The sequence below is a fragment of the Thalassophryne amazonica genome, chromosome 3 (genome assembly GCF_902500255.1).
Source record: "Thalassophryne amazonica chromosome 3, fThaAma1.1, whole genome shotgun sequence".
Taxonomy (NCBI): Eukaryota; Metazoa; Chordata; class Actinopteri; order Batrachoidiformes; family Batrachoididae; genus Thalassophryne; species Thalassophryne amazonica.
Window position 1 is genome coordinate 4334033 of NC_047105.1, and position 27836 is coordinate 4361868.

At 43.0% G+C, this 27836-nt stretch overlaps 2 protein-coding genes across 3 annotated transcripts in view; one reads left to right on the plus strand and one right to left on the minus strand.

Annotated features, from left to right (window-relative positions):
- cenpp (centromere protein P) overlaps positions 1–27836 on the minus strand; it is a 300836-nt gene that overhangs the window by 85040 nt on the left and 187960 nt on the right. The window lies entirely within an intron of this gene.
- On the plus strand, positions 1705–27213 carry aspn (asporin (LRR class 1)). Of its 2 annotated transcripts, none has more exons than XM_034164811.1 (8): positions 1705–1841; positions 13370–13614; positions 17446–17555; positions 19527–19740; positions 20319–20429; positions 20553–20646; positions 20759–20897; positions 26910–27213. In XM_034164811.1, exons 2-8 carry the CDS (start codon positions 13395–13397, stop codon positions 27108–27110), a joined length of 1089 nt encoding a protein of 362 aa, XP_034020702.1. In that variant the 5' UTR covers positions 1705–1841; positions 13370–13394; the 3' UTR covers positions 27111–27213. The 2 variants fall into 2 exon arrangements, with proteins under 2 accessions (XP_034020702.1, XP_034020710.1); XM_034164819.1 differs by having other exon boundaries at positions 13370–13611; positions 17443–17555.

The following is a 27836-nucleotide window of genomic DNA, read 5'->3' on the forward strand; positions in this document are numbered from 1 at the left end:
TGAACAGAGACAGACAGACAGGCAGACAGACTTATGAACGGACAGACAGGCAGACAGACTTATGGTCAGGCAGACAGACTTATGAACAAGCAGACATGCAGACAGACTTATGAACAGACAGACAGACACAGAGACTTATGAAGACAGACACACAGACTTAAGAACAGACAGACAGACTTAAGAACAGGCAGACAGACAGACTTATGAACAGACAGACAGAAGTATGACCAGACAGACAGACAGACTTATGAACAGAGACACAGACATGTGAACAGACAGACTTAAGAACAGACAGACAGACCTATGGACAGGCAAACAGACAGGCAGACAGACTTATGGTCAGGCAGACAGACAGACTTATGGTCAGGCAGACAAACAGACTTATGAACAGACTGACGTATGAACAGACATACAGCCAGACTTATAAACAGACAGACAGGCAGACTTATGAACAGACAGACAGACTTATGAACAGACAGACAGACAGACTTATGAACAGACAGACAGTCCTATGAACAGACAGACAGGCAGACTTATGAACAGACAGACAGACAGACTTATGAACAGACAGGCAGACAGACCTATGAACAGGCAGACAGACAGGCAGACAGACAGACCTATGAACAGGCAGACAGACCTATGAAAAAGCAGACAGACCTAAGAACAAGCAGACAGACCTATGAACAGACAGACAGACAGACTTAAGAACAGGCAGACAGACAGATATAAGAACAGACAGACTTAAGAACAGGCAGACAGGCAGATGTAAGAACAGACAGACATACAGACAGACTTAAGAACAGGCAGACAGACCTATGAACAGACAGACAGACAGAGTTAAGAACAGGCAGACAGACAGATGTAAGAACAGACATACAGGCAGACTTATGAACAGACAGACCTATGAACAGGCAGGCAGACAGACAGACCTATGAACAGACAGACAGACGGACCTATGAACAGACAGAAAGACATATGAACAGACAGACAGACAGACCTATGAACAGACAGACAGGAGTGATGTTCTTATGATAGAGTATAAAAACCAAAATGTTGGAGACATTTAGAAATGACTGAGAACTGTCTCCTTCTCCCTGTTTGTGGACGCTGCTGTTAGTGTCCACTCTGGTGATGTCCTCTGTCTGTGTGAGTGCGTTTGTGTGGACGATGGCAGCACACATGAAGAATGTCTAATCTGATTTTTATCAAACCAAATCAGCTATGTTGGGCCTCTGGGTGAGAAGCACTGACTTGAATTTAATCAGGATCGCTCAAAGATCAAGGTCAATGTCAAATTAACAGCCCTGAGCTAATATGTTAGGGAACTGTCCTGGACGTCTGTGTCTCAGGTTGGGCGCTGTGACCCTCAGACTGCCACTCTGTTTGGTTCCTAAAACTTCATTTTCATACAGTAGCATCACTTTGGATTTCTGAAGTTTGGTTTTGGTCACGTCCAAACATGGACTTATCCGACCTGAAGGAGGGGCTCACTAAGCAACCAGGTTCACCCCACCACCACCACCACCACCACCACCTTAACGTTTGAATGAGAAAAACCCCGCTGTTGGCTTCAGCTCCAATCATTCAGCAAAACGACCTGCAAACATCCTGTCATCACTTCCGTGCCCCCCGAGAGTGAGACTGAAGACTTTTCCAAAAACTGAAGACACAGAGACGCTGAAGCTGGGCAGGGGAGGGGGTGGGGGCTCCTGTGGATGAAGGCAGTGATGCTGCGTCGTTGTGTTCAGTGACTCAGAATCCAACTCTGAAGTGTACCTCAGCTGCTGCTCTCCTCACAGCGACGGCTTCAAACCCGGACACACACGCACCTGACAGCTCAGGTAGGACACACCCCCAAAACTCCTCAGAGACCAGCTGACAGGACCTCTGCCTTAAAGAGGACCAGGATGGAGATCTGACGATTGACACTTTTATAGAACAAACCTTCAGCTGCTTGACATTTCCTCAATCATCTGAAGCCGTTTGTGGTGTCAACAGTCTGATTTGAGTGTCTGTGTGATGTCTGATTATTTACCTGTTGATGCGACACCGTCACTTTGGAATCGTTTCATTCTGATGAATAAATCCGAGTTCCAGATTTTAAAAACCGACTTTACCGTTACATGTGTGGTTTAAGTTAACAAGATAATAAAGATGATTAAAGCTCGACAGTCAGAGGACCTTTAATATTTTTGCCATTTAACTCATAAATTGAATCTAGTTCTCAGTTCTGAAGTTTGAAAGGAACAAAGAATCTGTGAATTAAAATGTACAACAAAGTGAATATTAGAGAAAAAAATCTGGTTTAATAATCTGTAAACTTCCGATAAACATTAAAATGATCTCCAGGACACATGATGCTGAACATTTTTTGTATAAACCATTTTATGTTATGGTAGTAAATAAGCTGGTGCATGAAGATGGGTGAGACTGCAGGGGGGAACCGACCTGGGTCCTGCCTCTGGTCTCTGGACCGATGAACTTAACATCTCTGCATCTGCTGATCTCACTCCAGAAAATGCTGGGGGTGAGATTTTCTGTACAGACGTTACAAACCGTAAAACATAAACACATGGAGGAAATTGGTTGAAATAAAATGACTTCAAGATACTTCAGAGATCTGTGGACGCATGAGACGCAGGACAGAAGAGAACGAAGGAACTTTTAAATCCTTCAAACTGATTTTTAATTGTATAATTTCTGATTCTTTTAAAGTGCATTAAAGAACCTGCTGATGTTCTGACTTCTTGGTGAGAAATGTGCAGCTTTGAGACAAAGTGCAAACATTTTCTGCACAAAGTGGTTTATTTGTAAACCAACAGCAGGTAATTCTATTCGTTATATGAGTAATGATCAGTTTCAGACGATCAATGATGACTGTTTTTGAAATGAGAACCTTTCCTGACTGCAGACTCGAGGCGGTGGAGCCGCTCTGGGGCCACGGTGGCCGTGTGGTATTGCTGTCGCAGCAGGATGAGCGACCACCACCACATACTTGTGGGTGGACGAAGGCTCTACAATCCACGTTAGCAGAAGCACAACAAACGGTCTTTGTGCAGGCGGAGTGGATGTGTGACAGGGTAAGAACGCGGGTCACGCTGTGAGGGGCGGGCAGGTGAGAACTGCAGAACATTTGTGTTGGCTGCAGGAACCTTTTTCCACTCAGAGCTTCACCAGAATACTGGACAGACCCAGAACCCGGTCTGTCCCAAACAATTTCAAACAAAGCTGCAGCTAGAATTCAAACCTCATCTTAATGGTACAACGGCTACGACGGCACACCACGAGGGGTTGTGAGCAGCGCACCAGCTCAGTGGACGTGCACATATGCAGCAGCAGCATCTCAGCCAATCACCGTATTTATCTTAGAAAAAGCAGAGCCAATGACGGTGAAGTGTGATAAAAATGTTGTCTGGATGGTTTAGAGTGACATTAAGAATCTGCAGCTGCAGAAGGTGACGCACTAACATCATATAGGGGAGGGCCATCGATTTCTATTTAATCCACTAGATGGCAGACACAGCCACTGAGCTGTTGCCATGCAGCCGCCATCTTGCTTAGCGTTATTATGCGTCATCAGGCATTAGATTCAATAGAAATTGATGATTCGCTGACTTAAACTTGAGTTAAAGTGCTCTGAAAATGCTGTTTTGTGCAGCGTTCGGGTGCAGCAACAAGCTGACAAAGGACTGTGCTTTCATAAGTGTCTATTATATGTAAAATTAATGATGTGGGGAAATTACTAAAATTGCTGAATAAAGTTTAGAAAATTATTTCTTACTTTCACCGTGGCTGATGTGGCTGTTTCATTTTAATTATTTTATTTACGTTTTTTGCTCTGTAAAAGCGGCACCGCAGGTGGGTTAAGAGCCGTCTTTAATATTCATATCTTTAATATGATGCAAGCATGTAAAGTTCTTACTTTCAACCCTGATTATTTCCCATCTTTAACTTAACCTCATAATGAAATTAATTAAGGATCAGACTAGTATCTGGTGTCGTGGCAGACACTGTGTGTTTGACAAACTGATGGTTTTATTTTCTATTGTGCTTCACAACATCTGGACGGGGATGAACAAATTCATTCTGAAACAATCTAAAACAATGAAACAATCCTACAAATGGTGATACAAGCACCAAATCGGCACAGATACTCCTGAGACATTACTCTTTTGAAAAAACAAACTAGCCACTTGAATTTTCAATGGGAAGCCAGGTAGGAGTCCTTTGAGGAATTACACAGGGGTCAAAATTAAAAATGCTCCAATCATGTTGAATACATTATTTGTCTGATCATAATGATTCCAAAAAGGTATAGTTTGGACTATTATTGACTGAATGTTCTGGAGTTATGGGGTAAAAACAGCAAGAATGGTGAAAAAGGTCAGTTTCAGTTTGTACAGGGGTCAAAAGTTAAAGTGGATCCAATTTTGGTAAAAAAAAATTATGCAAATTATTAGTTGAATTAACACGGTTTTAAAAAGGAATACAGTGGGGTAAAAAAAGTATTTAGTCAGTCACTGATTGTGCAAGTTCTCCTACTTAGAAAGATGAGAGAGGTCTGTAATTTTCATCATAGGTACACTTCAACAAAGAGACAAAATGAGAAAAAAAAATCCAGGAAATCACATTGTAGGATTTTTAAAGAATTTATTTGTAAATTATGGTGGAAAATAAGTATTTGGTCAGTAACAAAAGTTTAACTCAATACTTTGTAACATAAACTTTGTTGGCAATGACAGAGGTCAAATGTTTCCTGTAAGTCTTCACCAGGTTTACACACACTGTAGCTGGTTTTTTGGTCCATTCCTCCATGCAGATCTCCTCTAGAGCAGTGATGTTTTGGGGCTGTCGCTGCGCAACACAGACTTTCAACTCCCTCAACAAATTTTCTGTGGGGTTGAGGTCTGGAGACTGGCTTGGCCACTCCAGGACCTTGAAATGCTTTTTACGGAGCCACTCCTTCATTGCTCGTGTGGTGTGTTTGGGATCATTGTCATGCTGGAAGACCCAGCCACGTTGCATCTTCAATGCTCTCACTGATGGAAAGAGGTTTTGGCTTAAAATCTCATGATACATGGCCCCGTTCATTCTTCCCTTAACACGGATCAGTCGTCTTGTCTCCTTTGCAGAAAAACAGTCCCAAAGCATGATGTTTCCACCCCCATGCTTCACAGCAGATATGGTGTTCTTGGGATGCAACTCAGCATTCTTCTTCCTCCAAACACAACGAGTTGAGTTTTTACCAAAAAATTCTATTTTGGTTTCATCTGACCACATGATATTCTCTCTCTGGCACACTTCAGACAGGCCTGGACATGTAATGGCACTGCAGGATTTGAGTCCCTCTCTGTGTTGTGTGTAGCCTGTTACTTTGGTCCCAGCTCTCTGCAGGTCATTCATCAGGTCCCTCTGTGTAGTTCTGGGATTTTTGTTCACCGTTCTCATGATCATTTTGACCCCACAGGATGAGATCTTGCATGGAGCCCCAGATCAAGGGAGATTATCAATGGTCTTGTTTACAATTGCTCCCACAGTTGATTTATTCACACCAACCTGCTTGACTATTGTAGATTCACTCTTCCCAGCCTGGTGCACATCTACAATTTTCTTCCTGGTGTCCTTCAACAGCTCTTTGGTCTTGGCCATGGTTGAGTTTGGAGTCTGACTGTTTGAGGCTGTGGTCAGGTGTCTTTTATACAGATAATGAGTTCCAACAGGTGCCATTAATACAGGTAACAGGTGAAGGACAGAAGAGCTTCTTAAAGAAGAAGTTACAGGTCTGTGAAAGCCAGAAATCTTGCTTGTTTGTGGGTGACCAAATACTTATTTTCCACCATAATTCACAAATAAACTCTAAAAATCCTACAATGTGATTTCCTGGATTTTTTTTTTTTCTTCCCTCATTTTATCTCTCTTAGTTGAAGTGTACCTATGATGAAAATTACAGACCTCTCTCATCTTTCTAAGTAGGAGAACTTGCACAATCAGGGGCTGAATAAATACTTTTTACCCCACTGTAGTTTGCACCATGGGTCATGCTTAGTTAACATGTTACAGGGCAACATGTGTCACATGTCATAAAATCCAATGGACGTTGACCTTGTTTGACCTTTACATTGGAGACCAAACATTCAACACAGTCAAAACTATTCCATTTATTAATCCTATTAGCTCAACTTGGGTTCTGATGCTAATCTGCTGCATTCATCTTGCCAGGAACCTTCATCTTCAGTTATATTGCCTCCCATGTCCTCTGGAGGTGAACGCAGTGGATAGCAGTTCCCTGGGATGGATTTCCCACCGGACAGAATCAGTTTAATTAACGGTCTAACAAGCACTCAGAAAGCACTAGTTTCATGTTTTTGAAAATACGACTCACCCGGCTATTTTAGGGCACCCCTGGCTTTTTATTGTACTATTGAGCAAATTAACTCATTAATTCAATTTCCAATTGTACTAACACCTACCTAGTTAGGTTTCCTGGTTATCACCAATCTGGACCTAAATTGTAAATGGACTGCATTTATATAGCGCTTTTCCATCTGTATGAGATGCTCAAAGCGCTTTACACATCAATGCCTCACATTCACCCCGATGTGAGACCTACGACACACTGGGAGCAACTAGAGGATTAAGGACCTTGCCAAAGGGCCCTAAGTGATTTTCCAGTCAGGCTGGGATTTGAACCGAGAATCCTCTGGTCTCAAGCCCAACGCTTTAACCACCAGACCATCACCTCCTCTGCTGACTTAGAACTGGTGCGGACCATGGGAATCCAACTGTTTAATTATAACAAAGCATTGTTTCCAGCTTGCTATCATGATCTCACTCAGGTCTTCAGTAAAACCAAAGCAAAGACTTTGCACACCGAGCTATGACTGCGCCATTGACTTATTGGGGCAAATGGTACTCTTTGCCTGCACCTAAATGCCCAGCCATGAATGAATAAATCCAAGACTCTCTCGCCACGGGACTTGTTTGTCCCGGGGCATTATTTTTTGTTGAGGAGAAGGATAAGACTCTTCACCCCTGCACTGATTGCAGGGGGCTTAATGACATAACAGTCAAGAATCGCTACCCCTCCCTTTGATAGCCTCAGCATTTAATTTAATTTAATCTTCATTTAACCAGGTAGTCCCATTGAGATTGAGATCTCTTTTGCAAGGGAGGTCTTGTCAATTATAAAGTATCCAATACATCTAACCTGCACATCTTTAAATGTGGGAGGAAAGCGGAGCACACAGAGGAAACCCATGCAAACACAGGGAGAACATGGAAACTCCAGACAGAAAAGTCACAAGTGGGAATCGATCCCATGACCTTCTTGTTGTGAGGCAACAGTGCTAACCACTAATCCACTGTGTTGCCCAAATTGAATTATTAGATGGTGCTAGAGTGCTCACAAAATCAGATCTAGACAATGCCTATCATTCAGTTGGGGAATGAGTGGAAAACAGCATTTAACACGCCCATTGGACACTTTGAGTATTTGGTAATGCCCTTTGGGCTAACTAACACACCCACGGTTTTCCAGAAATTGGTTAATGATATCCGACCAAATTTTTGAAAAAAAATTGTCTTTGTTTATCTGGATGACATCCTGATTTCTCCCCCCGATGAGGAGACTCACTTTCAACATATAAACGTGGTACTAATATGGTTACTCCAAAACCAGTTGTATGTCAAGGCGGAGAAATGTGAGTTCTACAAGTCCTCTGTGTCCTTCCTTGGATTTGTGTTAGCTGAGAGGGAGATTAGAATAGATCCAGGAAAGGTCACAGCAGTGGCAGACTGGGCAGTGCCTCACACTCGTAAAGAGGTCCAAAGGCTTCTGGGGTTTGCAAAGTTCTACAGAAGATTCACAAGGAACTTTAGTTCAGTGGCATCTCCATTACATAACCTCATCTCCACCCACAGGTCATTTGACTTGTCCCCAGAGTGCGACAAGGCTTTTCGGATGCTAAAGAATTGCTTCACTGCTGCCGCTGTGCTACTCCTCCTGAATCCTGGCTGGTAGTTCATGGTTTAGGTGGACGTGTCTGATATAGGCATCGGGGCTGTCCTGTCCCAAATTTGTCCCTCAGATGGTAAGCTACACCCTTGTGCCTTTCTGTCCTAGAAATTGTCACTCACAGAACAAAATTATGACATTGACGACCGTGAACTGCTGGCGGTCAAAGTGGCCTTGGATGAGTGGCATCATTGCTTAGAGGGGGCACAAATGCCATTCCTAGGATGGACTGATCACAAGAATTTGGAATATCTACATAACGCTAAAAGACTCAATGCCAGACAAACCTGGTGGGCAATCTTTTTTTTAGTCATTTTAACTTTGTGTTGTCCTACAATCCAAGGTCCAAAAATTGAGACCCAGGTCAAAGAGGGCCTCCAACTGTGTTGCCATACCTCCTGGGTGTCCACCAGGGAAGCTCCTGGTCCCTGGCAACTTAAGAGGGGAAGTAATCAAACTGGCCCATGATAGTGATTTTTCCTGCCACCCCGGAATCAAGAAACCAGCTTCGGTAGTTCGACAGTGGATCTGGTGGCCGCATACGATTACTGATATTTCTGACCTCCAATCAGAGTCCTCAAAGGAAGCTACTCCCATTAATCTCTGGACTTTGTAATGGGTCTTGCAGTTTCGAATGGCAATATGGTAGTGCTTTCTGTGGTGGATCATCTATCAAAGATGTCTCATTTTATTTGTCTGCCTAAGCATCCCTCAGCCGAAGACACAACAGAGATCATGTTGACTAATGTCATCAGACTGCACAGTTTTCCACAGGATATTGTGTCAGTCCAAGGACCAAAGTTTGTTTCACAGTTTTGGAAGGAGTTTTGCAAATTGCTTGGGCCACTGTCAGCCGTACATCCAGTTACTACCCGCAGTCGAATGAACAAGCAGAATAACTAAATCAGGAGTTGGAGAAGGAACTCCAAATTCTGGCTTCACAGCACCCTGCCTTGTGGGCCACCAAGTTAAGTTGGATTGAACTAGCACACAACAGTCTGCCATCCTCCTCCACCGGTTTCTTTCCATTACACGTCGTGTATGGATTTCACCCATTTTTTGTCTGCAGACTATGACTCCCCAGTTCCATCCGCTCTGGCACTTATACGGAGGTTGCCATAGCTCTGGCGCTTCATGCTCTTCTCTGCTCATCCGCCTCTTACAAAGCAACTGCAGACCAAAAGAGGTCGTCTACCCCTGCTTATGTTCCTGGACAGAAGGTTTGGCTTTTGACTCGAACCTGCCCCTTCAGTGGTCTTCCAAGAAGCTCACTCCTAGGTTCATTGGATCTTTCCTCATTGCCAAGGTGCTCAACTGAAGTACTGTTCGCCTCAAACTCTCTAGGGCCATGCGGGTCCACCCCACATTCTACTCAAGCCTGTGAGTGTTTCTGTGTAGGCTCTCAGTTGTCCAGGTGGTTTCCACAGTAGAGAAGCTTGAATCTTCGCCTGGACTGGGTTGCTTGACGTGAGGACGTTTCGCTTCAAATCACAGAAGCTTCCTCAGCTAAAATTCTTGCTCTGGTAGTCTGACTTCCGTCTCGACTCTTGTAGAGAAGAATAAAACAGAAGCCAATAAAATCTTAGGTTAAAAACTTCAGCTTTTGTTTGTTCTGCCCCCCTCCTCCGGTTCATCGATGGCAGTCTTGCTTTCACCGTGCAGCAACTTCTGTCTTCTCATCGCTGGGGCCGTGGGCTTCATTATCTTGTGGAATGGACAGGATACAGTCCGGAGGAGTGGTCCTGAATCCCGTCCTGCATCTTCAGCCCTGGTCTCATCCGGGACTTTCATGCATCGCATCCTGATGCTCTTGGGCCATTGGGGGTCAGCCTTTGGGGGGTGGGGTGGGGGGAATGTCAGGACTGGACTTAATGGAGTGTTTTGTGGGGTGTTGTTGTCTTTTGTTTTTTCTTTGGGGTTTGTTGTTTGGGGTTGTTACTGCTTTCTCTTGTTTTTCACTGGGGTGTTTGGTGTTGGGCGGTTCCCTCGTTTCCCTTACCCCGTTCTGGATCTTACTCTCACACCTGTTTCTCATTTCCAGCTCATCACTTCCTATATTTAAAGTCTCTTTTCCTTTTCTCTGCCACATTGTTGTGCTTCTCCACCTTCGCTTCGAGCCTTTGTTCTGAGATTTTGTCTAGTTTTTGCCCTGTTGTGTTTCTGATCAATCTGCCTGTTTCTTGGATCCTGCTTTTTGCCTCATGTTTTGGCTACTGTTGCTGATATTTGACTGCCTCCTTGTTTTTTGAACATGTTACTCCTGTGTCCAAGTTCAGCATTTGTGTCCACCTATTTTGGGTTACAGAACCTATTATTATGAAGCCATTTTAGAGATAACCACTATGGAAATGGCTAAACTGAAATCCTAAATCCTTAACAACTGATATTTCTGTGTAGGCTCTCAGTTGTCCAGGTGGTTTCCATAGTAGAGAAGCTTGAATCTTCGACTGGACTGGGTTGCTTGACGCGAGGACGTTTCGCTTCAAATCACAGAAGCTTCCTCAGCTAAAATTCTTGCTCTGGTGGTCTGACTTCTGTCTTGACTCTTGTAGAGAAGAATAATCAAGAAGTCACAAAAGCTGGAGTTTTAAACCTAACCAGACCCCTCCTACTGAGAGGCAGACTGCTATAGGCTAGTGACTAAACAACAGCTCTAATTAGCACCTATTGTGCTCTCGTTAGCACCCTCCTAATGACAGGGCAGCTGTCCCTCCTAATGATGGGACGGGCCCTCTCCTGATGGCTCCCTTGACGACTCTGCTGATGACGTGAATGACTCATTACCATGAACAAAAGACTGAAACTGCTTTGACCTGAGTACCCCATTGTAAACAGGGGATAAAGCGTGTCTCAGACCCCCTCCCCGGTTAAGGCTGGGTTTCAAACGTTTCACAAAGAATGCCTCCTTGACCCCTCTCTCAAACCATTTCTTCTCTCTGGCTAATATTTTAACTTCCTTGTCCTCAAACGTGTGGTTATTGTCTTTAAGGTGGAGAGGAACTGCAGACTGAGGTCCACTGCCGCCCTCTCTGCGGTGCTGGTACTGGTACCAGCACCGCAGAGATTGTCGTCATGTGGTTTCTCAGTGTTATTTTGACTGCAGCAACTCTTTGGGTGAAAGCGATTATGGGATATCTCAATGAGGCATATTGTGGTACTTTAAAATGATATACCAGGGGTGGCCAAGTTCAGTCCTCGAGAGCCACCTTCCTGACACTCTTAGTTGTCTCCCTGCTCCAACACACCTGAATCCAATGAAAGACTCGTTAGCAGACTTTTAATGAGCCTTTCATTGGATTCAGGTGTGTTGGAGCAGGGAGACAACTAAGAGTTTCAGGAAGGTGGTTCTTGAGGACCGAACTTGGCCACCCCTGCGATATACTGTTGTGAAACTGAAATAAAAAAATTAAAAAAAACATGCCAATTTGACACCCCCTGTAAAGTTACTGTAACTTGTGTGTTGGTTTTTACAATGCGTGTGATCGGTGATCTGCTTATAGAGATATTCTGAGCGTAAAACTGCATTTGAGATTCACAAATATGTTGGTCTATTTCCACTCCCATCCAATCAGAGTTCTATGCATTTTGATGGGGGGGGGGGGGGGGGGGGGGGGAGTGTGTGAGAGCAGATCATTTGAATTTCCCATAATGACTTTCAGCACGTGTCTGTTTACACTCAAACCTTCAGAATTAGTGCATTACTTTAAAAAATACGTTTGATATATTTTCATTTTGTAAAAATGAGAGTTGCCATTAATTTCGATAAACTGTCCAGAATGAGTTAGTTTTAAATTAAACCATGAGTGAAAGGTGTTTTGCGCTTCATGTCTCCTACCCACTGTCTGAATCGATGCGTGTTGAAAGTAAATGACTTTTTTTTTTCTTTGCAATAGTAGCTGGCAGCCGGTCTGCCTTCTTCTGCTGGGGGAGGACTTAGCTTCTCACAACGGTCTGATTACTGCAAAACACATGACACGAATTAACATGTAGGATTTTAGCTTTTACTGAAATTTCTGACCATTAAGCTTTACTCACTATGCCAGCAAAAAAAATTTTTTAGCGGGCCGAAAGTTATCAGAACTAAACTAACTTAGTGGAAGTCAATTGGTCGGCTGATGGTTTTCAAAGTTATCTGAAACGCAAATCTGCTAATGAAAAAGTTAGCTTTGCTAATTACTGGTTAGCAGAACTGTGCCCACCACTGCAGCTAACTAATGTGATTGGCTGAGATGCTGCTCCTGTATCTGGACACACCCACTGAGCTAGTTCCAATATTTACAAGATAATAAACAATACAAAGAGCTTGAAACATTGAACAGTATTCAGCACATCTGGATGAAGTAAGTAATTATTAAAGGGGTCAGATAGTGCAAAACTAGTGATACTGTGATTTAACGCCGTCACATCCACAAAGTGACAAACATGGAGACATCAGTCCTAATACTGTAATACTCAGTCTGCTAAACACTAGTACTAATTCAAGTTGTCACAAATCTGGAGTGGACATGTTTATGAACTGGTGTGATGTCCATCAATTGCAGATTAATACTAATAAAACAATGGAGATGTTGGTGGACCCTCGGGCTGTTGGAGACCATAGTGTGGTCACCATACATGGACGTAACATTGAACAGGTGGATTCGTATAAATATCTGGGGGTTTACATCGATAACAACTTAAGCTGGCACATGCAAGTGTCAAGCATTTTTGCCCAAATCCACCAGCATATGCACTTTCTTTGTCGACACCGACTGGTGTATGTAGGAATATTATGTGGATTTTCTACAGAGCAACGATTGTGTCTGTGTTACGGTATGGTATTACAAGCTGGTTTTGTAATTTAACGGTTAAATCAAAAAATCAAATATTAAATCTGATTAAGATAGCTGGGAAAATCATGGGTATGGTGATACCTGTAACTCCCCAAGAGTGGTTTGAACCGGCATTTCTCAGATGTGCAGACAATATTTTAACAGATGCGTCTCATGTGCTGCACTCTGAATATATTTTATTGAACTCAGGAAGGAGGTACAGGGTTCATCTTTGTAAATATAATCGATATAAACATTCATTTATTCCATTGTCAGTGAAGCTCATAAATCAGCAGATAGCTCAGGGAAGATAGCATAAGGTATTGCGGAATTTGCACAAAGATGTTAATAATGTTGTGTATTTATATTTTTACTTTGATTTATTATGTTGTTGTTTTTGATGTATGGGTGCTATGTACAGATGTGTTGTTGTGCAGCAGACCCCTCTGTCCAAGGAAGATTTCTCCTTAGGGAGACAAATAAAGACACTGACTTTTGACTAAGTTGGGGCACAGTGAGGGTAATAACCTGTGTGTGTCCACAGTTCTGACTGAGCTTCTCCAGAAACCATGAAGGTCCTCCTGCTGCTCTGCCTGCTGACTTTAGGAAACACCAAACCCTACCAGTCCTTCAAAGTCTCAGACCTCCTGGATATGTATGACATCATGATGGCTGATTCAGACGAGGATGATGATGATGACGACGATGAAGAGTTTGAGGAGGGTGATGGAAACTGCCCACCTGGCTGCCACTGCTCACCCAGAGTGATGCAGTGCTCCGATCAGGGTCAGAACTGAATCAAACTGAGTACTTCAAATTGCAGTCACTGCCCCAGGGCAACAGTGGTAAGGAAAAACTCCCTCTGAGGAAGAAACCTCAAGCAGACCAGACTTAAAGGGGTGACTATCTGCTTGGGCCATGATACAAACATAAATTACAGAACAATTCACAGACAAATATACAAGAAATGCTATTGGCGCACAGGACAGGAGGATTGCCAACACGAATACAACTCCCATCTCTGGAGCTGCACCTTAAACATAGAGAAAAAACAGAATCAGGCATCAGAAAGATAAAAAAAATACTGTATAATTTGCCAACATTAAACAACAAGAAAAACAGAGAAATACTAAGGTGATCGCCGGCCACTAGCCCTAAACGTCACTAAAAGACCCAGAATTTAGGTAAAGTTGAGGCCGCGGCACGCTCCAATTACTAATAAAATGAATTAAAAGAGTAAAAGGATAGTAACATACTATGCCAGTATGCTAGCCATATGAAAGGGACAATAAGTGTGTCTTAAGTCTGGACTTGATAGTCTTCACAGAATCTGACTGTTTTATTGATGCAGGGAGATCATTCCACAGAACAGGGGCACGATAAGAGAAAGCTCTGTGACCCGCAGACTTCTTATTCACCTCAGGGACACAAAGTAGTCCTGCACCCTGAGAATGCAGAGCCCAGGCCGGTACGTAGGGTTTGATTAGGTCAGCTAGATAGGGAGCTACCAGTCCATGAACAATTTTATAGGTTAGTAGCAGAACCTTAAAATCTGATCTCACTGGGACAGGAAGCCAGTGAAGAGATGCCAAAATGGGTGTAATGTGGTCAAACTTTCTGCTTCGTGTCAAACCTCTCACTGCAGCATTTTGAACCAACTGGAGACCCGTAATGCTAGACTGTGGTAAACCAGAAAATAGAACATTGCAGTAGTCCAATCTAGAAGAGATAAACACATGAATCAGGGTCTGAGCATCAGCCACAGACAGGATGGGATGAATCTTCACTATATTTCACAGGTGGAAGAAAGCAGTCCTCATAATATTTCTAATGTGGAGGTCAAAGGACAACTTGGGATCAAAAATTACCCCAAGGTTCCTCACTTTGTCAGTATGATGTATGACACACGAGCCTAGGCTAAGTGTTAGCTGGTCAATTTTATGCTGCTGTCTCACTGGACCAAGAACCATCATTTCAGTCTTTTCAGAGTTTAAAAGCAGGAAGTTTCTAGACATCCAACTTCTCACTGTTACAAGGCAATCTTCTAAGGATTTTACGTGAATGAGATCACCAGTAGTTATCGGCATGTATAACTGAGTATCATCAGCATAGCAGTGAAAGGTAATCCCAAAACGCCGCAATATGTGCCCAAGGGGTGCTATACAAAGGGAGAAAAGAAGGGGGCCTAAAACGGACCCCTGTGGAATCCCAAATTTCATGTCACCAAGGTTAGAGGTAGTGTTATTATACAAAACACACTGAGAACGACTGGTCAGGTATGACGTCAACCATGCAAGTGCACTTTTTTCAGCCTATCGAGTAGAATATGATGATCCACGGTATCAAACTCAGCACTGAGATCTAACAGCACCAGAACCGTAGTGGTGTCCAAATCCACTGCAAGTAGAAGATCATTCACCACTTTAGTGACAGCCGGCTCTGTGGAATGATATTTTCAAAAAGCAGACTGCAGTGGCTCAAAGAAATCATTTTCAGTAAGATAGTCTACAAGCTGCCATGACACCACTTTTTCCAGAATTTTAGAGCAAAATGATAGATTTGATATCGGCCGATAGTTTTTCAATACACAAGGTCAAGATTAGGTTTCCTAAGTAATGGTTTAATCACTGCAAATTTGAAACATTTAGGAACAGATCGAGAAGTTAATGAGAGATTAATAATTTCCAGCACAGTCAGCCCAAGAGTGGACCACAGGTCCTTAAACAGTTTTGTTAATATAGGATCAAATAAACAGGCTGTGCTTTTTGTAGACGTTACGAGTTTCGTCAGCACGCCTAGTGAGATACTATCAAATTCTGTAAATCTAGGTAATACCTCAGTAATTGCGCCCACCTCAATAGCAGGGTGTTTTGGCTAGGTTGAGGCATGTTGCGATATGTTTAACCTAATGTCTTCTATTTTCTTCTCAAAGTAATCAAGAAATCAAACCATCTTACAGGTGGTTGTCAGTGAGTAAGTGTTGCCACCGTGTCAAACAAGAACTTTGAGTTATGCTTGTTTTTGCTGATCAAATCAGAATAATAGGTCCACTTGTAGCCAGTAATGCATGTATATAGTCTAGTCTAAGATAGCATCACGCCACGCGAGATGGAATACTTCTAATTTTGAACTACTCCATTTCTATTCTAGACCTCTAGCCTTATGCCTGAGGTCACGCAAGTAATCATTGAACCAAGGTGACTGTGTTTGGGGGGGGGTTAACAAAGGTGGAACAATCATGTCGACTGTAGTTTTGAGCGCTGAGTTTAAACCATCAACAAGACTGTCTACTGAATGGGTATTTTCCAAACGTGAAGCTAAGATATCAGGCAGTCTAGCTTCGAGTTCAGTCATAGTTAAGGAGTTGATGCATCGCCGCAGTGATAAATAAGGTTGTTGTTCCACTAAACATGGTAACGAAACTGTAAACCTAATAAGTGAATGATCAGACAAGAGGGTCACCCCTTTGAGTCTGGTCTGCTTGAGGTTTCTTCCTCAGAGGGAGTTTTTCCTTACCACTGCTGCTCTGGGGGTTAGTAAGGTTTGACCTTACTTGTGTGAAGCACCTTGAGGCAACTCTGTTGTGATTTGGTGCTATATAAATGAAAAAAAAAAATTGGAAAAAAAATTGACAGAGACCACCGATTGAAGAGGCATAATGTCAGTATTCGTGACAGCAATACCACGTGAGCGAACCAAATCCAGGGTATTTCCACTAATGTGCGTCGAGTCCTGAATGCATTGCTGATATCCTAATGCATCCACAATTTCCATAAATGATTTGCAGAAGGTATCAGAAGGCTTATTTATATGAATGTTGAAGTCACTAATAATCAGAAAGTTATCTGCACTAGTTGACAAGTTAGAAATAAACACACCAAATTCATCTAAGAATTCAGAGTATGGGCCAGGGGGCCTATATACAGTGAAAACATAATATGGCTGATTTTTACTCTTCTGACCTTGGCAATACGTAGCATCGTGGGCAGAGCGAAGAATCAGATGCTCAAATGAGTTATATTTGTGACCCCCAACAGCTAATAAGCTAAACCTAGAGTTATAAATAAGAGCAACACCCCCGCCTTGCTTCGCATCACGAGGGATGTGACTAAATGTATATGCTGGTGGGCAGGCCTCATTTAAGAGGAGGACAGCTGTAGGTTTAAGCCAGGTTTTACATAACCCAATCAGATCTAAGTGATGATAAAAAATTAGATCATTAATCAACAATGATTTTGAGGATAGTGATCTTATGTTACTGAGACCCAGACTAAGGACCTCAGTGGGTTTGACGGTTGGACTGTTTGGGTTTAGGGGTGGCTCCAGAGTAGCATATATAAGATGCCTAGCAGTAGGTTTAGGTTTGAGACATTCCACATGCGTTGTAAGTAGCAGACACAAAATCTTTTCTATTGCTGGACCAGCCACTGGGCCATCCTCAATTTCAACATCATCCAATGGAGTAATGGTATTAACAAAGCATATCCCTCGTTTACTCAATTTTAAAATTAACTAAGTTAGATAAGAAGTTACCTTATTGGTTATTTTCAGCAGCTTCTGACAAAGACTTAAAGTGAAGGTTCTTTGTGTCTGAATAGTTTTTGTTTGTGTTAACAGGCTTGATCTCTGTTCCTGAAAAGATTTCTGAAGACACACTGCTGCTGGACTTCCAGAACAACGACATCACGGAGATCAAGGAGAATGACTTCAAGAACCAGCACAGGCTTTACGTAAAGAGAAAAAATAAAGACCTTGCACACCCTTAACCATACAGTCACACAGCACAGTTCAATTGTGCTAACATTAAGACATGTGGAGCTCGACTGAAGGATGACATCAATCCATGTGGTGAAAGCAGACAACAGGAACAAATAGGTTCCAATTGTGATGCTGACATCTAAACCTCAACCAGGCTGTGTAAGAGACAAAAAAAAAAAAAAAAAACTGTTAAAACCCAAGGTGTGTGATCAACACAAGTAAACTGTGGTCATCATTGGCAGTGTCTCACAGCAGCCTCAAGGTCCTTGAAATGGAGCAATATCTGCAAGCGGTGGACATTTACCATCAATGCAAGTCCAACAGAGTTTCACCAAGAGGTCTAGTATCAAACATGAAGGAAATCTGATGACGAATGGCTGAGATCTAGGGCAAGACAGATAGTTCTGAAGGATCAATAATTTAGCTCCATTCTGAGGTGTAAATGAGATGGACAGCTGGATATCATTTGCATAGCAATGATATTTACGATATTTTCAAAGGTACTCAAAATGTATCCAAATGGAAGCAAAAGCAAAGCAAACAAAATCTGTCCCCAGACCTGTTTTTCTTTTTTATTTTCACTTTTGATACTCTGTGTGCTGCTATACAATGCTGCTGGAACCTCAATTTCCATGAGGGAGTCTTTACAAGGGATCAATAAAGTTAAATGGACTGCATTTATATAGCGCTTTTTCATTTGCATCAGACGTTCAAAGCGATTCACAGTTATGCCTCACATTCACCCCGATGTCAGGGTGCTGCCATGCTAGGCGCTCACTACACACCGGGAGCAATCTAGAACCTTGGAGCATAAAAATCCGATTCAAGTATCACAATGTGCGGTGATGTATGTGGAAGGTTGCTGGTTCAAGAGATTGGCACCTGATGCTTCATCCTGTTCACACAGCAGTAGATGGGTAACAGACAGGAACTAGCTAGTCTACCTCACCATACCATGCCCCAATAAACCCAACTCCAGGGGAGTATAAACAGAACCACAATCTAATTTATTGCCAAGTAAGTTCTCACATACAATAAATTTGATCTGGTGATTTTGTTGCTGTTGATTTGCATCAACAGCAATAAAAGAAAATACTTCTGTAAGAGGTCTATAAACAAAAACATAAAGAAAAGGGAAAAAATACTTGAAGAAGTGAAGGAGTCAAATAGACAAATGGGCAGGCGAAGTTTACTGTCAAATAGATACAGTAGAATGGGGCTGTGCGGGCCTGCAGATGAACAGTACAGGGGTGATCAGTCTGTACTTTGTGGGACTGGGGGGGGCAGGGTAAATGGGGGTCTCTGGCATTATTTAAAAGTCTATCTGCGGACGGAAAGAAGCTGTTTTTGTGTCTTGAGGTTTTAGTCCTAATGGACCTCAGCCCTCTGCCAGATGGGGAGGGTGACTAAAAGTTTGTCTCCTGGGTGAGAGGGATCAGCCACTATCTTCCTTGCTGGCCTCAGGGCTCTGGAGGTGTACAGGTCCTGTAGGGATGGCAGACTGCAGTCGATCACCTTCTCTGCTGCGTGGATGATTCGCTGCAGCCTGCTCCTGTCCTTAGCAGTGGCAGCAGCATACCAGACTGTGATGGAGGAGGAGATGATGGCCAAGAAAATGAGCGTAGGAGTTAATTCTTAAACCACAACCCACAAAATAAAAATGCTGCAAATTCTGTTTGATTTACACTCTGTAGCATGCTTCAAAATAAAATTCTTATCCAAGTTCCCACTTATACCTTATGCCCCCAACTTATCTTAGTAATACACCCAACTTTACTGCATCACAAATACTTTTTAGACAACAGTGGGATAATCATTTGACAGGTTTTCAACTATTGATGTAACCATAAACAAGAGACTTCTGCTCTTTGATGAGTAGAGCTCTACATCACGTTCTGGTCCCTACACTGACCTAAGGGTGCTTTCTAATTCTCTCCCATCAGGCACTGTTTTTAATAAACAACAAGATCTCCAAGATTCACCCCAAAGCCTTCAGGAACATGGACCGTCTCCGGCTACTGTACTTGTCCTATAATCTGCTAACCGAGATCCCTGCAAATCTGCCACGTAACATCATCGAGCTGCGTCTCCATGCCAACAAGATCGGGCGCATCCAGAAGGATGCATTTAAAGGTCTCAAGTGGCTGCACGTGCTGGGTAAGACCTGTACTTCACAACAGAAAAAATAGCATCTCTTACATATAATGTGAGGTCTTTTACAAGGGCACGATGGCAGTTTTTAAGTTGTGCAATGCAGCATGTTGCTTCCTATAGGCAATGTCATTGCTCTGCATCTTAAGAAAACACATTTAAAGAGACAAAACAAATTAAGAAAATTAAGAAAACATCATCACAATCGCAACACACGTAGGCACATTTTCACACAAGTTGTCTGATTTTACAGTGCATTTCTCTCTTGCACGTTGGGTCCGGGTGTTCGTACTTGCACGTTGGGTCCAGGTGTTAGGGGGTTTGTGTGAGATTGGAGCCAGAACCAATGGGGACTGTAGGAGGAGTCTGATCAATTTAATGACATCAGTTAACAACCTGCTTTCACAGAGAGACATGGTGTACTTTGGATGCAAGATGTTGCATTTTTTATTAAATGATCTGATATTAAAGTGGAATAGATCAAACTTATTGGATGTTTTTGTCGGCCATTTTTAGGTTTTGCTCTAAGTCATATATGAATCGCTGACCTAATGTAAGCACACATTTCCTGCTCCTGTCAACAGAGCTGGGTGCGAATCCTTTGGCTAACAGCGGGATCGAACTTGGGGCTTTTAATGGTGTGTCAACTCTGTACCTGGGTATGGCAGAAAACAAACTAACCACCATACCAAAAGGTAGAAATCAATGTCTAATTTTAAAGATTAAAAAAAAACAGGAATGATATATGAATGTCAAAAACAAGACAGACAAAGCAGACACCTGTAACTGTAGGAACATTGTGTGGTTTAATCCCACAGACCTGCCGTCATCCATCACTGACCTAAACCTGGACTACAACAAGATCACCAAGGTGGAAATAGAAGACTTCTTCAGATATAAAAATCTCCAGAGGTAAAAAGAAAGGCACAACACAAAACACAGTTCTTCTTAATGTTCAAGCTAAAAAACTATTAACAAGCATCAGCTGCAGTTACTGCATCCTGACAACAACCGATTTTTGCAGATTAGGTTTGGGCTTTAACCAAATTAAGTCTGTGGAAAACGGGAGCTTTGCCAGCACCCCGAGTATCCGTGAGATCCACCTGGACAACAACCGCCTGAGAAAGGTTCCACCAGGCCTCAGCTCACTGCGATACCTCCAGGTGAGCAACACAACCGCTCAAGAGCCAGGAACCAGCCGGAGGACAAACTGCATGGTTCCTACACTCACATCTCTTTCGATCTTTATTTAGACTGAACTTCACGCATGTTGTGTTTTAAATTCATGCAAATTATAGTGAAGCATGTTTGTACACCATTTCATCTATTAATGACTCTTCCATTGTTCTTTTTTGGAGCTTTGTATAATTTAATTCCTTTATTTTCTGCCATTTATCCGGGTCCGAGTCGTGGTGGCCATAGACCAAGCTCCTCATCCCACACTTCCTTATCCTCGGCCAAGTCCTTTAACTCTTCCTCAGGGATCCCGAGGTGTTCCCAACCAAGCTGGGAATTATAATACCTCCAGTATGTCTTGGGTCTTCTCAGGGGCCTCCTCCCAGTTGGGCATGCCTGGAAAACCTCCCTAGGGACATGACCAGGGGGCAACCTCACCAGATGCCAGAACCGCCTCAGCTGGCTCCTTTGGATGTGAAGAAGCAGAGGTTCTAATCTGAGTCCCTCCCAGATATTTGGGCTCCTTAAGCCTGGGTCCCACCGAATAATAAGCCATGAATAATGAGCCACGCACGGGTGTGTCAGCAATTATTTGAAGAATGACCCACGTTTTCATCTGTCACGTATCTGCCACTAAGGCGCCTCTATGTGCCTCTCTGTACCCTGCACGTGCCACGTAGCAGCCTCTAGTGAGCCATGACCGACCTGTCATAAGACCTCGAATGGCTCGTATCAGCCACGCTAAGCCACGTAGTGCTGTGATACTGCCATGATAACGCGATGCTGGTGCACATTTAGGCATGGGTTTGGTCCAACCCTCCAGCCCTCCCACACCTGGTCCTTTTAAAGTTTGGGTTTTCAATTCACAGCAGCATTTAAAGATGTCACATTTTCTAAATGCAGTCCAAAAACAGATGCTCCAGTACAGTCCCGCGGTTGTGCGCTGTGCGTCAGGCTGCTGTCCACCTGTAATGCACCAGACCAGCTAGAACCGAACCAAGGGTTCCTGGACAGCCGCTTCTGTGCTCCTCGCTGGCTCCGCGGCTCGTTGGCTTTATTTTTTCTGCGGCTTTAAACACAAACATTGTGATCCCACTTTTAACTTTGTGTTCGTCTGTTTATTTCTGCAAAATCGCTCTTTTGCGTGCTGCTGTTCTGCATTCCTGGAGAGCTGCCTCTGTGCTCCTTCTCACTGGCTTCCTTTCCATCCGTGGCTTGCTGGCTTAATTTTTTTCCCTGGCTTTAAAGACAGTCATTTTCACACCATGATTCCACTTTTAACTTTGTATTCGTCCATTTATTTCTGCAAAATTGCTCTTTTGCACGCACGCTGGAGTTCTGCATAAACAATGAGGTGGCTGCTTTAATTATATACACCTGCTGCTGCAACTCATGTGGATCACTTTCAAAAATTTTTTCTTTATTTCCTCAGCAGCTTATAAATTACCGTGATGCAACTTTTAACTTTGTGTTATGTCTTCAAAATTGGTCTTTTGCACGCTGTCCTTCTGTGTTGCTGCACAGCTCTGCGCTGCTTCACTGGAGTTATTTCTTCCGCGGCTTTAAACACACATCCACTTTCACACAGTCATCCAAATTTTAACTGTGTCTGTCCATTATTGACTGAAAAATCAGTCGTTTGTGAGCTGGCGTTCTGCCTAAATGCTCATTTGAAGCGTGATGAGTCACTGCATCAGTGTACAAACACAGCGGAGCTCATATGATCCATTAACAAGATATTAAATCAACTATAGACATACTTTTACAGCTAGTAACCATTTTATCAAGCTATAAAAACATTAAACATAGTTACCTTAAGCTGTTCAAAATACATTCCACATGGAGCAGGAAAGAGAGGGAAAGTGTCCAGATGAAACAGTCCTCTGTGATTCCAGAAGCGATTCAAGGTGCTCCCAGCATCCAAGGTTTAGCAGAAAATGATTATAACCCGCTCCAAAATAATTATTTTATATGCGGCGTCCAGCACACAGAGCAGGTGGAATTGTGTGCACAAGAGGGCAGCCGCTCCAAAAATAGCCTCTCAGGTCCTGCGTAGCTGCCAGGCGCACGGATAACGGGCTTTTAGCAGCCTCATAAGCACCACGCAAATGCCTCTAAAACCTCGTACACGAACTGCGCCACGCTGTTGTTGCTAAATTTTGAACTTCTTGAAATTAGCGCCATGCTCAGAGAGGAGCCTCATTAACTGAAGATAATGTCTCTAAAAGTCACTCAGAGCCACTATTCTCCCACGATAGTTGAAGAAACCCTCTGGTAGCAAAGAAAACATACTATGTGGCTCATTATTCATTCTTCATTATTCAGTGGGTCCCAGGCTTTACCCTACCCAGGAGTGTAAGCCCAGATACTCAATGGACGAATCTCATTTCTGCCACAGCCTTGTTCTTTTGGTAACAACAGAACTGGGCCCAGGTTAAGGACGCAGTGCGGGCCAGGGGTAGCCCTGGGTTGAGGTCGCATCAGGCCAACTTCTCCTGTATACACTGTTTCGGACATTAAATCAAATCAAATCAAATGAATTTTATTTATATAGCGCCAAATCACAACAAACAGTTGCCCCAAGGCACTTTATATTGTAAGGCAAGGCCATACAATAATTACAGAAAACCCCAACGGTCAAAACGACCCCCCGTGAGCAAGCACTTGGCGACAGTGGGAAGGAAAAACTCCCTTTTAACAGGAAGAAACCTCTAGCAGAACCAGGCTCAGGGAAGGGCAGTCTTCTGCTGGGACTGGTTGGGGCTGAGGGAGAGAACCAGGAAAAAGACATGCTGTGGAGGGGAGCAGAGATCAATCACTAATGATTAAATGCAGAGTGGTGCATACAGAGCAAAAAGAGAAAGAAACACTCAGTGCATCATGGGAACCCCCCAGCAGTCTAAGTCTATAGCAGCATAACTAAGGGATGGTTCAGGGTCACCTGATCCATGAATTGATGAATTTTTATGCTTAAATAGATTTTTACTGATTTTTACTGCAGAGGAATGGTCTATTTGAAGAGTTTCAGTCAGGTTTTAGAATTCATCATAGTACAGAAACAGCATTAGTGAAGGTTACAAATGATCTTCTTATGGCCTCGGACAATGGACTCATCTCTGTGCTTGTTCTGTTAGACCTCAGTGCTGCTTTTGATACTGTTGACCATAAAATTTTATTACAGAGATTAGAGCATGCCATAGGTATTAAAGGCACTGCGCTGCGGTGGTTTGAATCATATTTGTCTAATAGATTACAATTTGTTCATGTAAATGGGGAATCTTCTTCACAGACTAAAGTTAATTATGGAGTTCCTCAAGGTTCTGTGCTAGGACCAATTTTATTCACTTTATACATGCTTCCCTTAGGCAGTATTATTAGACGGTATTGCTTAAATTTTCATTGTTACGCAGATGATACCCAGCTTTATCTATCCATGAAGCCAGAGGACACACACCAATTAGCTAAACTGCAGGACTGTCTTACAGACATAAAGACATGGATGACCTCTAATTTCCTGCTTTTACATTCAGATAAAACTGACGTTATTGTACTTGGCCCCACAAATCTTAGAAACATGGTGTCTAACCAGATCCTTACTCTGGATGGCATTACCCTGACCTCTAGTAATACTGTGAGAAATCTTGGAGTCATTTTTGATCAGGATATGTCATTCAAAGCGCATATTAAACAAATATGTAGGACTGCTTTTTTGCATTTACGCAATATCTCTAAAATCAGAAAGGTCTTGTCTCAGAGTGATGCTGAAAAACTAATTCATGCATTTATTTCCTCTAGACTGGACTATTGTAATTCATTATTATCAGGTTGTCCTAAAAGTTCCCTAAAAAGCCTTCAGTTAATTCAAAATGCTGCAGCTAGAGTACTGACGGGGACTAGAAGGAGAGAGCATATCTCACCCATATTGGCCTCTCTTCATTGGCTTCCTGTTAATTCTAGAATAGAATTTAAAATTCTTCTTCTTACTTATAAGGTTTTGAATAATCAGGTCCCATCTTATCTTAGGGACCTCGTAGTACCATATCACCCCAATAGAGCGCTTCGCTCTCAGACTGCAGGCTTACTTGTAGTTCCTAGGGTTTGTAAGAGTAGAATGGGAGGCAGAGCCTTCAGCTTTCAGGCTCCTCTCCTGTGGAACCAGCTCCCAATTCAGATCAGGGAGACAGACACCCTCTCTACTTTTAAGATTAGGCTTAAAACTTTCCTTTTTGCTAAAGCTTATAGTTAGGGCTGGATCAGGTGACCCTGAACCATCCCTTAGTTATGCTGCTATAGACGTAGACTGCTGGGGGGTTCCCATGATGCACTGTTTCTTTCTCTTTTTGCTCTGTATGCACCACTCTGCATTTAATCATTAGTGATCGATCTCTGCTCCCCTCCACAGCATGTCTTTTTCCTGGTTCTCTCCCTCAGCCCCAACCAGTCCCAGCAGAAGACTGCCCCTCCCTGAGCCTGGTTCTGCTGGAGGTTTCTTCCTGTTAAAAGGGAGTTTTTCCTTCCCACTGTGGCCAAGTGCTTGCTCACAGGGGGTCGTTTTGACCGTTGGGGTTTTACATAATTATTGTATGGCCTTGCCTTACAATATAAAGCGCCTTGGGGCAACTGTTTGTTGTGATTTGGCGCTATATAAAAAAATTGATTGATTGGTTATTGGTGGTCTGGGAGCAGGCACCGTCTCTACGGGGATGGGGTAATGAGGGGATGGCAGGGGGAGAGAAGCTGCAGAGAGGTGTGTAAGACTACAACTCTGCTTCCTGGTCCCAACCCTGGATAGTCACGGTTTGGAGGATTTAAGAAAATTAGCCAGATTTCTAGAAATGAGAGCTGCTCCATCCAAAGTGGGATGGATGCCGTCTCTCCTAACAAGACCAGGTTTTCCCCAGAAGCTTTGCCAATTATCTATGAAGCCCACCTCATTTTTTGGACACCACTCTGACATTACCTATGTTCATGAACTTTGGGTAAGGATTTGAACACAAACTGAAGGGAAATCGCCTTCTGGCTTCACCATGATGGTGCGGTACAGCATCCATAAAACAACAGACGCCGCCCCAATCAGTGTACTGATTTTTATAAGTTTTTATATTTTACAGAGCTTTAGGCTGTGAGATATTTGAAGATCTAAATCACTGAAAGTCTGAAAGACTTGTTTTTCTTTGTACCAGTTGATGTTTAAAGTCTGGAAACAAGATTATTCCTGTTGCTAAACAACGAATATCTGAGACTGAATCCTGCTCAGAGTGACCAGTCCAAGTCCAAGTACCTGTCCCAGAATACTTGATGGAGGGGTCACACCACTTTCAGTGTTGCAATCCAGGTGGTCACCCTTTCCTTTCCAGTAAGGGTCAACAAGTCCTTTTATTTCCAGTCTGTAGAGATGGAGGCAAAGCCTGTTTGCAACTCCAGCAGAACAGCACATTCATCCACCTGAAAGTGTCCAGCCTCCATCCCACAGATTCCTGCAACTGTTTCACCACTTTTGCAGTGTCACTGACATTTGGTGGTCCACAGGTGAGTGGAGGATCCCTGGGACCAGAGATGTCCAACATCCTGGTAGCCTGATGAAGCAGTAAGTAGCTGGCCAAGCAGAGTAGTACAGCGGAGTCACAGACCTGTTGGGTCACTAACTCCGACACCCACAGAACATCCAACATGAGAACACAGATGCACAACAAAGTTCTCAGCAAAGAACACACAGACATCAATTAGCGAAGGCTGCTCAGAAAGTGCTTCCTGTTGCCAAGGTCCAACGGTTACTTAAGGACCTCTATATGTTGGAATGTTAGAAACACATTTCCATCAGCTGTTCTGGCGATCCAGACCATGGGCCAAAGGGTGCTTGCTTTGACCTTTTCTGGGGGTAAGTTCTGGTGAAGATGATGGCGTATCCTCTATGACTGTTAAAACACTAACAGATGATTACAGGCAGTAATGTAATTGATGAAAAAGAAGCGTATCAGCAATCCTCTCCATCTCCACAGGTGATTTTTCTCCATGCCAACAAAATCAGCAGCGTGGGAGTGAATGATTTCTGCCCCGTGAGGCTCGACCTCAAGAAGAACTTGTACACAGGCATCAGTCTGTTTGCCAACCCTGTCAAGTACTGGGACATCCAGCCTTTTACGTTTCGCTGTGTGGGCGGACGGAGGGGCATCCAGCTCGGCAACTTCAGGAAGAAGTAGAACGTTAAACATGGTGCAGAAATGAAGAACTGCTGATGTCCTTAGCTCAGATTAAGGAAGGAGCAAAAAAATAATCCTGACTTAAAAAAAATTATAAAAAACTGCATTTAAGCTTGCTGTTAAGCAACTGAGGGAAAAAAAAGATCCTACTTTACTATATTTAGCATTACAAATGTTCTCATTGTGTGCAAGAGGCGCACAATTTACACAGGAAAGTTCTTCTCTGCTGAGAAAAAAAAAAAAAAACTGGCCAAAGTGTCATTACAACACTGACTGTGTAATAACATCACGTCTCTGTCATGGTATCGCCATGGCAACCTGATGATCAACTCATTGACACAAGGCCAAGAAACTCGTCACAACCACGCAGAACCAGAAGCAGTTCCTGTTTCAAGTCTTGATTATTAAAGGACTATCAGGTAGTTTGACGGTCACGGAATTACAATCAGAGACCATTTTAAATGCTAAAATACAGCCAGATTCTGATGTAATTCCATTCCCACAGAAATGCCCTACAATATCATTTTAACGCTTGAGTCCAATAAACAGAATTTTCATACAGGTTACTTACTGTCAAACAGTTTCCAAAACAGAGAAGGTTATAAAGACTTTTTTCTCCTGTTCCTGCGCTATAACAGGCATGACCAGTCTGTAAACTGTCTCCAGTGTCACCAAGGCCACCATGGCTGTTTTGGACCCTGTGCAGGAAGTGGACACAACAACATG

What these genes read in the sequence shown, in the direction of transcription:
- aspn (XM_034164811.1), top strand. Translation starts at nt 13,395, where the DNA reads ATGAAGGTCCTCCTGCTGCTCTGCCTGCTGACTTTAGGAAACACCAAA. An exon ending in GCAGTGCTCCGATCAGGGTC is followed by an intron (nt 13,615 to 17,445) that starts AGAACTGAATCA and finishes TGTTAACAGGCT; the next exon opens with TGATCTCTGTTCCTGAAAAG. An exon ending in GCTCACTGCGATACCTCCAG is followed by an intron (nt 20,898 to 26,909) that starts GTGAGCAACACA and finishes CCATCTCCACAG; the next exon opens with GTGATTTTTCTCCATGCCAA.